The sequence below is a fragment of the Lepidochelys kempii genome, chromosome 21 (genome assembly GCF_965140285.1).
Source record: "Lepidochelys kempii isolate rLepKem1 chromosome 21, rLepKem1.hap1, whole genome shotgun sequence".
Taxonomy (NCBI): domain Eukaryota; kingdom Metazoa; phylum Chordata; order Testudines; family Cheloniidae; genus Lepidochelys; species Lepidochelys kempii.
The window spans coordinates 1,640,129-1,653,538 of NC_136400.1; the positions used below are offsets into that span (position 1 = coordinate 1,640,129).

The following is a 13,410-nucleotide window of genomic DNA, read 5'->3' on the forward strand; positions in this document are numbered from 1 at the left end:
CCACATTTACTACTGCCCTCAGAGATCATCCAACCTTCTTTTCTGATAGACCATTCACCCATGTCACATTACAACAAGATGTTAAATTTAATATAAAAATTCAAGCTGCATGATGGGAATTTTAAAAAGGCCAGGGTTCTTAGTCAAAATAATAGTTTGGTATAATGGCTGATCAAATGGCACAATACTCACAACTTTCCAAACCTTCACACACTCACCATGCACAAACTTTTCACATTTAGGCTGCAAGTTTCCTCTAAATTAAAAATCTGAAGATACTGTAAATTGTGCCAGCTACCTTCAAACCAGAATCCTGCACTGCTGTATCATTTTTAACAGAATATAGCTCAAATCAGTATATATAGTTGGGATAGTCCATATACAGCTGGGGATGCTTTCAGCAGGGGGTCGGAATAGATGCCTCCTGAGGTCTCTTCCAATCCTAATCTTCTATGATTCTATGATATACTAGAGGAAAAATGAGACTATCGATCTGTATGGAATGCATATTTTCCCATAGCCCAGTTGCTGGTGTAAAATGAACCAACAGGTGGATTAATATACTAATGGATGTTAAAATATGGCCTGGTGTGAAATTTACAAAAAGAAGGTTTTAAAAAAAACTATAATTCCCCCAAAAGCCACCACCTCACCTTCCATGTGCGTCTTCTCCAGGGTCCAGGCACCTAATTAGTGGAGCCACGCCTGTCCGGCTCCACTAATTAGGTGGGTGGCCCTTCGTTCTCGTGTGTGCAACCACCCAGGCGCACACCTTAGAAAAAACCATCTGCAGACCACCTGAATGGAGCTCGCGGACCACAGTTTGAGAACCCCTGCTCTATAGCAATGAGATATCACGCTAAATAAATCTGAATGGACTTAAAACAACTCCAAGTGGCACAGGTTGCAGGCTAAAAAGTGGAATAGCAGATATAACAGAACAGCCATTCAGAGACATAATAGATAAAAAAATCTAATTTATTTTTCACCACTTAAGCTGTAGCCCCCTCCCAACGCACACACTTTCCAACTTGGACAATGAAAATGGACAGGTCATTTTCATTTTTGTTGGTAGCCAGTTTCTAGCCTTTGCATTTTTTATTTCTTATGGACTACCACAAATCTACATTTTAGTTACAAAAACACCAAGCAATAAGAACCCCCTACTCTCAAGAGTGCATATCAGTGCCCTCATGCTTTAAGTTTCATTTTATTTTTACATAAACAAAACTCATAGGTAATTAGCACAAAATAAAGACAAAATGGGATCTCAGAATTTGTGAGCCAAGAGTAGGCTTGGCCCTGGAAAACTCTGCAATTCAAAGTGATGAAGCATTTTTCTTCCATATACATATGAAAGTGCTGTGTACTGTTAGGACCTGAACCTGCTACATACCCTTAATTCCCACTGAAGTAAGATCTCTACACAGCTCCCATGTTCTATCCAATAGGACAGCATTTAATTTGTGGGTAATATTATTCGTTAAAAAGTGTATTAGGATATTTCAGGGTGAAGAACATTGTGAAGAGATTAGATCAATCATTAAAGAAGCATTCGAAAAATTAGCAAGTGTCATGTCGTGTGCATTACTCTTCCATTTTATGACATTTCCGTGTCAAAGAAGGAAACTAACCTTTGAGTTGGTAAGACAACTGTCATAATAAAAGTTGTAAAATCTTGAATTTATACATATAGAAGACATGGCTTTACAATGTACTGAATTCTGTATTCTACTAGTTTTAGTAATTAATTATCCAAGAGGTAATAACTTTTCTAGTTACATAGTTAAGATATTCACCAAATTTCAAACAACTAGCTTTAAAAAATGCATTCTAGAACACCATCCTTTCTGATTAATAAAATTAAAATAAAATCAGTTTTTCTATGCACTGTAAATAGTCTATTCTTCAGCTAGTAAACGTCAAGATGTCTATCAAGACTGCAAGAGGCTCCGCATGATGGGGTACGCCGCATAGAGCTTTGGTTCTACATGGAGAGCATGGACATTACTAGTCTAAGCCTCTCTGCTGGCAAAGTCAGAGTGCAATATTAGAATTATTCTTAGATGGATGATGGACCTGCTTCTCCTCTAGGGGAAAACTGATATAAAAATTGACTGACATGGTCAGGGTAAGCAAAAAACAAGGAACATTTAGAAGACAACAATGACCCACAATAAAGTACTCGAGAATAGGGGTAATAATAAAATGCCAAACAAAGCAGAAAGAATGAGTAACATGGTAGTGCATTGTTCAGAAGAGTTATGATATTTCCCTTATAGACAGTAAGGTGACAATACCGAGACATACCTAAAGTAGAAAGTGAGAGAACATTACAAACCCTTAAAATGGACTATTGAAGTTTATTTTTAAATTGATCTCACACTAACTAAAACTCCTATACAGAAGATGGATAATTATGAATAAAACAAAATTAAAATAATTGACCAGCACAGCTAATACTAAATTATTATTATTACAGTGCTTAGGCTCAGCTAATCAAGCATATGGAATTAAAAATATTCAAGCTCGTAGACTTACATTCCTCACTTTTGGTAAGTACTGTAGATAGAATTAAATCACATAAATGCATCTTGAACAAAGAAATATTTCTGAGTTTATAAACCTGATGCTAAAGGGGGGGGGGGAGGAAAAATAACCAAGCATTCCAAAAAGTGGGAACTTTTATGTAAAACAATTCCTCCTATAGTAATTTTAGGGACTCAAACAGATACTCAATTAAAGATATGCTATAGAGATGTGACAGTAAACTTGCTAAACTTTACCAATGCCAATCATACTCTTTAGAAGGAGTCCCTTCACAATCAGTCATAAAAATATGATGAAAAAGATTTAGAGAGACATCTGTTTCACTCTCAGGTGTTCTTCTCATAATCCTTGTTTTAAGAATGTTAGTTTTTTTTAGAGACATTTGTTGCTCCTTCCATCTTACTCATATTAGACCAGTTTCTGTGTCACAGGGCTTTCTACAGCAACAAATTATATCACAAATGGGAGATCACAGTAATAATTAAGAGATCCATTTATGTTTAAAAAGAAAAAAAACACTGGGTTTGGTGGTCCGTGTATTAATAATATTAATGGTATTGCACCCTTTTTAATGGCCAACAGCAGAGTACTCAAAAGATTCAAAAGTGGAGTTAAAAATCATAATGTACAAATACTAAAATGTTGAATACAACTAACCCCCAAGCATAAACCTGAAAAACAGCCACTTCTACACAAGCAGAAGAACTTACATTTGCTTAGCACTGGACACATTTTAACACCAGGTTACTCCAATCTAAATAGGGCATGCAAACTTTCCCTAGATGATAATCCCAGACTTCAATTGAAGAGTCCCATGTGAGATTTTCAAAGGCATGAAGGGCAGTAACTCCGTAACTCCCACTGAAAAATCAATCAGAATCGGGTTCCTAACTCTCATTTTTGACTTTGAAAGTCTTCTCCTGATACCAACAGCAGATTTGATAAATGCACATTCAAAACCAAGTAAGTGTGATGCAATGTGCAATGAGATGGAGATCTTAAAAGTAGACATAATGCACTCTGTATAATAAAACACTGTACTGTAACACTAATATGATTGTTTTTACAGTACCAGAGAATTTCAAAACACTTAAATAAAAAGATGATCACATGAGGTAAAGATCACTATATGAGAGCAGTGAGGTTTAGATAGGGTTAAGTGTCTTGTCAAAGTTCAAACAAGAGAGGAGTGGCAGAGACACAAACAGAAGCTAAGAGTTTCAATTACTTGTAGCCCAGCCCTAGTCAACAGACCACACTCCCACAAAAAGAGAGAGACTAGTATGCTATTTCTTTCTTTTTGAGCCAATTAAACAGCATAGCAAAAGCATCCCTCCCCCCAACCACAGAAGAGGTTGTAAAGTAAATCTAATGTACCATTCTAACAGGTCCATCTGTGTTACCAGAGTTCAGATGTACAGTTCTGGTACCCTTTATTGGTATGAACATTTGGACTACTAAGTACCAACTAGAGGCTCTGGCTGCCAGTCAGGCACTTTCAACAATACATATCAAAGTTGTACTGGATTGCAATTAACTTTATTGGCATTGTGGTTGTCCATTTATTTCACAGCTAGAAGATGAAACTGCAGAACTGGCAGAAAAAAAGACTTGGCTCAAATCTGGTAAAGGACAGCCCCCTTTCTTCCATCTGTACTAAATGGAAGGATACTGCAAAAATTTTTAACAAGTTCTCACTAGTGTTGAATTTTAACTGGGATTGAAAGTGTAAGAAAAGACTTATGGTCTCCAAAACTAAATGTTAAAAACTAAAGCCCCAGTACTGCATGTATTTGCAGTAATAAAGTTTGCACGAGACTTGACTTTGATGGAACTACTCATGGTAGTTAAGTTAAACAGGTTTGCAGGACTGGGACCTAACCCATTCCAGGAACCAGAGAATGAGCAACTATTGGACCAAATTCCAGACACTGAAATGTCCTAAAGCTAAACAAGTGAATCAGTCTTCCTCTTATTTATGTATCATCTTTTGTTAGGGTTTGAACTACGGTCATTAGACTGAAAGGGGTGGATTCTGCTAGTTTTGCACTTTATCTGCATATCAGGTGATGAATACAATGACAAATTTGAGAGTTAGATAAAACATGGCAATTATTTGCAAAAAATAATTTACACCATCCCACCAAGAGAGATATTTATCAGGGAAACTATTTGGAGATCTCTTGTAGAAAAAAAAGTTCTGTAAATCAAAATACAATACTGTCTGATTTACTTAAACAGAACAGAACTAGAACAATTAAGATGATCATTACCTCCACTCACACGTAGCCAAAGCATTTAAACAGTCTACTAATGGCTAACTTTTAAAAAAATGTTAAACTAAGGAGAGGAGCATGTCATGATGTTTACACCATATCATATTAAGAAATTGATGATGAAATTGGATGACAAAGTAAATCTAGTATGAGTACACATACTTCTAAGATAAATGGACTTGTGCCCTCAAATAAATTATTGGTGGAGTTTGCTGCATATTTACTATTGTATATGTCAAATACTTTACAGAATTTTTGAGTTCAGAAGTGCCTGGTGAATACCATTCATCCAATAACTCACTTCAGAGAGCTACAGCCTTTTAGTATCCCACCTATTTACTGGAAAGAAAAATTTCTGTACCTTATTTCAAAAGGGGCAAATACTGCCCTGCCCTGGTTTCCAATCCAGCAGAACCAATGTAAATTCACTGCAAAAGGAGTACGTGTCAAGTCACACTGTCCCTGTACATTGCAGAGCTGTATTCTATGGGAGTGCTTACTGTGCCCAGTGAGTGAGGGAGATTGAAGAACAGCAACTGTATACAGCACTAATTTCTTCCCAAAAGGGCTTACTGTGTCCTGAAGCTGCAATAGTGGCCACAGAGTAGCTTCACTGATGCTCTATCATCTTGAAGGGACTGAAGAAAGATAATCCTGCTATTCAAACTCGGAGTTGAAGATTTTGCATATAATCAGCAATTCTTCCTACTTTAGAACTTTATATGGTAGTGTCAACCCACTCTTGATACACCATTGGCTACTAAACTAATAATCTACGCTTCACTTGGCCAGTGTTGGCATTCACAATATCTGGGCAGTACTTTGGCAGCAGGGCTTCATAACCTGCCTGAATATTTTGGAAACTAAAAATGGAGACTTACTGTGGCCAGAAGGCTCACTTTTAAGTAAACTCAGCACTAAGAGATGTTGACTTTACTGTAGTGGAGGCTGAAATTTTCCATTTATTCCCTTAACAACAACAGTACAGTCAGCAGCACAAGCTTGATCTATATGCTTTCTTACCAATAGGCCTCATATCTAATGTGGAAGTGTGGGTGCACTTTTAGTTGATGATGGAATAGTTTAGTCTCCATGGACCATATTGGTCCTTGGCCTCATTGTCAATTACAATGTGGACACTTGTATGCTGGGGACTAGCAGGAAGCCACCATTTTAATAACAATGTATTTTAAATATAGGGTTCATCTCAAGTCCAGTATGTTTGACAAGGACTGTTTTAGTATTTATTTATACTGTGTAGTAAGAGGAAGCCTTACACATTTCTCTTTGCCACTACTGTTCCCACCTTACCAAGGACAGGTGTTATACAACTAAGTAGCAGGCTCTAAACTTGAACCCATAGCAAATAAAACTAGGCACGTTCTTAGGGTGACCAGCTGTCCTGGTTTCATAGGGACAGTCCCAATATTTGGAGCTTTGTCTTATATAGGTGCTTATTACCCTTCATCCCCATCCCGATTTTTCACACTTGCTGTCTGGTCACCCTACATGTGCTCATGTTAAGTAACTAAAAGAGGGAAGAGAGTGGAGGACACACATTTCTCCACCACTGAAAAAGTCCATATCTCGCAATGTGTAGTTAACAACGTGCAGTCTGATTAACATTTATATCTTTCAAGAAAGCTAAACTAGATCCTGAAATTTTCATTTTAGATTCATTACCGAGCCTGCTAGAAACATCCAATGCAGATTTCATTACTGTCAGATAAAGATATTGCTTTCCTTAATGAAGAGCTGTGTGTCACCACGTGGTACAAAGCAAGTCCAGCCTGTTGATCCACTGCTGAAAGCTACTGAAACACCAGCATCAGACTTTAATGAAATGCCGTATTGATTAAAAGATGGAGGTAGCTAGTCAGCACTGAGGTTGTACAGACACAAAAAGATTCAAAAATGTACCAACAAATACCTCAGTGTCAAGAGGATGAGGACAGGACATATTTAGTACAGGTCCCTCAACTTTAGAATTCCCCTGCACTCTTGTTGTGACAGTGCCTCAGTCTGGTGAGCTTCCAGGCACGCTAAGGCCTACTTAGAAATTCTCACTAAAGATGTAGGTTGACTTGTGAGGATCCAGTTTTTATTTTTACCTTGATATGACTGGAAGAGAACGAAATAATGTTTTTTCTGTCATTTTGCTGTGCTGTATTGATTTAAATTGGTCTATATGTTCACTTTTTTAAATACAAACAAAATACCTACCCAAAGGACTAGGCACCCTGACAATCAAAATCACAATCCGTATAAAAACAAACAGCACCAGCAGATCAGAGGCCAACCCCACCACCACCACAAAAATCACCTATCCCCATCTCAAAACCCCTCATGCACTCAAGACCAATGACACTCCAAGAATGCCACAGATCCCCAAACACCCCATATGCCTACACAAATAAATGCAATTTGAAGTGTTCTAAAGGTCAGTAAATTTGGACTATTTTGGACCAGCGAGTGGAAAGGAAGCAAATTTTGTCATGGGAAACACTAGCTGAAATATCAGGGGGTAGCCGTGTTAGTCTGTATCCACACACACAAAAGCTGAAGTCCTAGTTCAATTTGCTCCAAAAGTGAATTCTAAAAACAACAGTATTAATTAGAACAGCTAGTTCTCTTTTCACTGCTCTAGCAATTTGTACTGTAGTGGTTACCTTTCCTTGCTAGAAGGGTTTGCCACTGTCAAGTCACAGCCCTAATACAATACAAATTATAAAGCACTGCATATATGATTTTATGGGGTGTGCTGTTTTACAACTAGGACAATGCTTCTCATGCCGGTGGTAAGAGAGAAACTGTCAAACTGAGAGAATATTGGAATTAAATAAATAAAAATAATTTAGAAAGATCACTGTCTTGGCCCACAGACTTCGCCTTTCTTTCGAAATTAACTATTCAACTTCACTGTAAACAAATGACCAAATAATAAAATAATAGTTAAAAACACGCAGAAGTCCAATTCTGCTCCCAAATTTACTCAAGAAATTTAAGTAAGAGGAATTTCTGGGAGCAGAATTGGACCCTGAGTGCTGGGATTCTAATGATATCCTCCCCTGTGAAGTGGAGATGGGAGAAACTGAAATCATAGAATCATAGAATATCAGGGTTGGAAGGGACCCCTGAAGGTCATCTAGTCCAACCCCCTGCTCAAAGTAGGACCAATTCCCAGTCAAATCATCCCAGCCAGGGCTTTGTCAAGCCTGACCTTAAAAACCTCTAAGGAAGGAGATTCTACCACCTCCCTAGGTAACGCATTCCAGTGTTTCACCACCCTCTTAGTGAAAAAGTTTTTCCTAATATCCAATCTAAACCTCCCCCACTGCAACTTGAGACCATTACTCCTCGTTCTGTCATCTGCTACCATTGAGAACAGTCTAGAGCCATCCTCTTTGGAACCCCCTTTCAGGTAGTTGAAAGCAGCTATCAAATCCCCCCTCATTCTTCTCTTCTGCAGGCTAAACAATCCCAGCTCCCTCAGCCTCTCCTCATAACTCATGTGTTCCAGTCCCCTAATCATTTTTGTTGCCCTTCGCTGGACTCTCTCCAATTTATCCACATCCTTCTTGAAGTGTGGGGCCCAAAACTGGACACAGTACTCCAGATGAGGCCTCACCAATGTCGAATAGAGGGGAACGATCACGTCCCTCGATCTGCTCGCTATGCCCCTACTTATACATCCCAAAATGCCATTGGCCTTCTTGGCAACAAGGGCACACTGCTGACTCATATCCAGCTTCTCGTCCACTGTCACCCCTAGGTCCTTTTCCGCAGAACTGCTGCCTAGCCATTCGGTCCCTAGTCTGTAGCTGTGCATTGGGTTCTTCCGTCCTAAGTGCAGGACCCTGCACTTATCCTTATTGAACCTCATCAGATTCCTTTTGGCCCAATCTTCCAATTGGTCTAGGTCCTTCTGTATCCTATCCCTCCCCTCCAGCGTATCTACCACTCCTCCCAGTTTAGTATCATCCGCAAATTTGCTGAGAGTGCAATCCACACCATCCTCCAGATCATTTATGAAGATATTGAATAAAACCGGCCCCAGAACCGACCCTTGGGGCACTCCACTTGATACCGGCTGCCAACTAGACATGGAGCCATTGATCACTACCCGTTGAGCCCGACAATCTAGCCAGCTTTCTACCCACCTTATAGTGCATTCATCCAGCCCATACTTCCTTAACTTGCTGACAAGAATACTATGGGAGACCGTGTCAAAAGCTTTGCTAAAGTCAAGAAACAATACATCCACTGCTTTCCCTTCATCCACAGAACCAGTAATCTCATCATAAAAGGCGATTAGATTAGTCAGACATGACTTTCCCTTGGTGAATCCATGCTGGCTGTTCCTGATCACTTTCCTCTCATGCAAGTGCTTCAGGATTGATTCTTTGAGGACCTGCTCCATGATTTTTCCAGGGACTGAGGTGAGGCTGACTGGCCTGTAGTTCCCAGGATCTTCCTTCTTCCCTTTTTTAAAGATTGGCACTACATTAGCCTTTTTCCAGTCATCCGGGACTTTCATGATGAAAGCATGCTTTGCTCAAGGTCAGCTTTTACACCAGGAGTCCGGGTAATAGACAAAACAATAGAGGTGTGTCTTAAAAATAATTAAGACACAGATGAGAGATTGCGTAAGTCAATCATGACAATATTGACATGTCACACTGTAGGAATCACAAAATAAGAAGTTTTAATAAAACATTCATAATTAAAATTTGTTTAAACTTTGTAAAGTTCATACCTGTGTTGTGCAGAACTTGAGAAGCTGTAATTAGTTTCAGATTTACAATTGTAAATCATTAGTCTGTGATTGCAGGTAATACTATTTAGCATCCGATGAAATGAGCTGTAGCTCACGAAAGCTTATGCTCAAATAAATTGGTTAGTCTCTAAGGTGCCACAAGTACTCCTTTTCTTTTTAGTATTTACTTGACATTTGAGATCCATGCTGGTAAAGAGGATTTTATTGCAATGATCTGATATTCCTGGTTAATTACAATATATTCAAATTAATGCTATTCTATGATTGGAAGCTGAGTTCTCTTTGGAAAGTAAAAACGATATCATGAAATAGGAATGGGGAATTTCAAGAATGTTCTCAGGATACATAGTGTCATTTGCACTGGCTCTGACCATAGACAAAGCTAAGACACCATTCAACAACTGAGATTTAAAACTACACATTACTATGGAGATAGCTTGCAGAGATTCAATTTCTTGGCTTTGTGACACTGGGACTTAAATACAGTACGAGTAATGTACTGAAGTCACAGTCCCCATCTTCACATGTCATACTATACCCGAAACAGAAAGGTTCAATAGGGTACGGGATGCTAAAGGTGTCAGAAAACAATCCAATCACTTATCCAAGAGTCCCTTTAAATTCTGCCTCACTGCAATTAATTCGGTCAATTTCACCCAGACTGGAACAGACACACACTATGTACCTATATATTCATATATAATTATAGCCAGGAGAATAATCACTACCTCAAAATCATCTTACCCCAAGGTTAAGCTCTGCTATTATAATTTGCTGTGTAGTGCTTTAGAGCTGCTGTTCAGTACAGACAAAAGACAGAGTGCTTAGTACACCTGACTGTAGTTTAATGAAAAACTGCCAAAAAAATCTCATTTCTCATGTAAATATCAGATAAAAGGAAAACTAAAATACAAGCAGCACATCCCTTCTTAAATTCTGCATTCATATTTATCTAAGAGGTTCAAAATTAATCACAACAATATAGAATCTCCTACTTTCCATAAGGACATTTGCTATTATACTCGTAGCCAGTTTCAATATTTTACAAATAGCCAATACATGTTTTTAATTTCAGATCTTTTTGAGATTCTTCATTTAGCTTTTCAAAAGGTAAACAAAACACTTAGTTTAACATGAATCTCTTTCACTGTTCTGAGAAAGTTGCAGGGCCCACACCACGGGTAGACAGACTGTGTGAGAACATGTGTGCTCAACCACAAACTTCAGTTACAACAACAGTGATTTATCTCAGAGAATTCTCCGAAGATAGAAAAGGACAGATGCAAGAACTCTTCTCCTTCCCAAGCTTCACACAGAATGGAAAATGGAAAAAATCCAGGAACAATGTTCATGGAATTTTTGAGAGAGAAATGCTTTAAAATCCAAGTAACAATGTAACACAACACAACATACATCAGATTACAATGGACATAAAGATAACAGATTCCCTCTAGAAGATGCAATGACCTCACTATCCCTGCACAAAATAAACCCAATCTACTGATAACAAAATTAATAGCAATGATGAAGTCAGTCAAATATTTTCAACTACGAAATTGTTACTGGATATAATGAATACTAAGGGCAGCTATGCCAAACCATCTGCTGTAGACAGCAAAAAAAAAAAAAAAAAAAGCCCTGAATAAACTAGTTGAAGATTATCACATGCTAGAAAGGATTTTTACACCAAAAGAACTTATTCCAGGACTGCCTGGCTCTTAGAAAAGGATCCCACCCCATGGGAGGGGAGATTATTTTTGCAGTGAGAGGAGTGCACAGTGGACAATGATTAAGCCAATCCATAGAAAAGCCGGCACTTCCCAGCCTCCAGGCTGGGCCGGGGGGTGGCAGACCCAGAGCCCTTACGTCACCAGGTAAGAAGGGACACGTTAGCAGCTCAGGGACAGGAAACAGGGACTCCGACTCAAGCGCCAGCCCCACCAGCGGCTCAGCAGGGAGCTCCGCGGTGCAGCAGCGGGGGGAGGCCGGGGACAGGAAGACAGGGCCACGTGTGCCCAACCCGCCCCGGGGGGGGACTGGAGCAAGCCCGGGGGTGCCCCAGGCCGGTTCCGGGGGGCGGGGCCAGGCCCGCCCGGGTCCCCACGGCAGGGGGGCGGGGCCGGTGCTGGCCCGTCGCGGGGAGAGTGAGGCGGCCCCGTCCCGGGGCGGGATAAGTGGGGGCCGGGGCCGGTCCCGGTTAATTGGGGGCCGGTCCCGGGGCGGGATGGGGATTGGGGGCCGGTCCCGGGGCGGGATGGGGATGGTCCCGGGGCGGGATAATTGGGGGCCGGTCCCGGGGCGGGGGGGGCGGATTGGGGGCCGGTCCCGGGGCGGGGGGGGCGGATTGGGGGCCGGTCCCGGGGCGGGGGGGGCGGATTGGGGGCCGGTCCCGGGGCGGGGGGAGGATGGTCCCGGGGCGGGGGGGGGGATTGGGGGCCGGTCCCGGGGCGGGGGGAGGATGGTCCCGGGGCGGGGGGGCGGATGGTCCCGGGGCCGGTCCCGGGGCGGGGCTCACCTGGGCGCACGGTCTTGAGGCGCACGGGCTCCCTGAAGTGGCGGATGACGGCCAGGGTGTCGCGGTGGGTGAGGCCGCTCACGGGGGTGCCGTTCACCTCCAGCAGCACGTCGCCGGGGCTGGGGGGCTTGCCGGAGAGCAGCGCCGGGCCGGGCCCGCCGAGCTCGCCCAGCAGCAGGCGGCCCCCCAGGTAGGGGAACTCGCCGAGCTCGGCGCCGCCCCGCAGCAGGTCGGGGTCAGGCGCCCCGCCGGGCTGCGGCGGCCCCCAGGACACGGCGCACTCCTGCACCTTGCTCAGCCAGTGCCGCTTCCTCCGCAGCGTCTTCGACATGCCGCACCATGGGGGGCCGCGCCCGCCCGCCCCCCGCCCGCGCGCGGTGCCCCCGGCTCCGCGCGCCGCCCGCGCGCCTCACAGGGCCGCTCGCCGCCCAGCGCCGCGCGCCTCCGAACGCGGCCGCCGCAGCCTCCCGACTGCTGCCCTCGGCGCGGCGGCGGCGGCCGGCCCCGCCCCCTGCAGGGGCCCCGCCCCCCACGCCGAGAGCCCCGACACGGCCGGCCACGCCCCCTCAGCGGGCCGCGCGCGGCGGAGCGCAGTCCCAGTGACGTCAGAGGCAGAACTTTCGCGGGCCGGAGCTGGAAAGGGGCGTGTCCCCGGCTGCCCGTCCGTCCGCCCGCCCCACGTCTGTCTGTCCGCCCGGCTGTCTGCCCCGCCCCCACCCCCGCCTCTGCCTGCCCCCAGCCCCCCCTGTGTGTCCCCCCTGCTGCCTGCCCTGCACCCCCCCAGCTCTGCATCGGCCCCCACCCCTGCGTCACTCCAGCCTATCTGCAATCCCCCCCGCCTGCCCCTGCTATCCACCCTGCTATTCTTCCCCCCCCGCATCCATCTGTCTGCCCCCCATCCCACCCATGTCTGTCCCCCCCTGCTGCCTGCCCTGCACCCCCCAGCTCTGCATCGGCCCCCACCCTGCTATTCTTCCCCCCCCCCGCATCCATCTGTCTGCCCCCCACCCCACCCATGTCTGTCCCCCCCTGCTGCCTGCCCTGCAACCACCCAGCTCTGCATCGACCCCCACCCTGCTATTCTTCCCCCCCCCGCATCCATCTGTCTGGCCCCCACCCCACCCAGCCCAGGCCCCTGTCTGTCCCCCCTGCTGCCTGCCCTGCACCCCCCAGCTCTGCATCGGCCCCCACCCCTGCGTCACTCCAGCCTATCTGCAATCCCCCCCGCCTGCCCCTGCTATCCACCCTGCTATTCTTCCCCCCCCCGCATCCATCTGTCTGCCCCCCATCCC

The 13,410-nt window shown here is 44.1% G+C and overlaps 1 protein-coding gene across 7 annotated transcripts in view; it reads right to left on the reverse strand.

The window, feature by feature from the left end:
- Positions 1-12,623, reverse strand: part of MAGI3 (membrane associated guanylate kinase, WW and PDZ domain containing 3) — a 211,910-nt gene extending 199,287 nt beyond the window's left edge. For 3 of the 7 annotated variants that reach the window (XM_073319477.2, XM_073319471.2, XM_073319475.2), the window contains exon 1: positions 12,119-12,623. In XM_073319477.2, coding sequence (XP_073175578.1) covers positions 12,119-12,449 — 331 coding nt within the window. In that variant the 5' untranslated portion in view covers positions 12,450-12,623. The remainder of the gene's footprint in view (positions 1-12,118) is intronic. The other 4 variants (XM_073319474.2, XM_073319473.2, XM_073319470.2 and 1 more) reach the window with 3 other exon arrangements.
- Between the last annotated feature and the right edge of the window lie 787 nt (positions 12,624-13,410).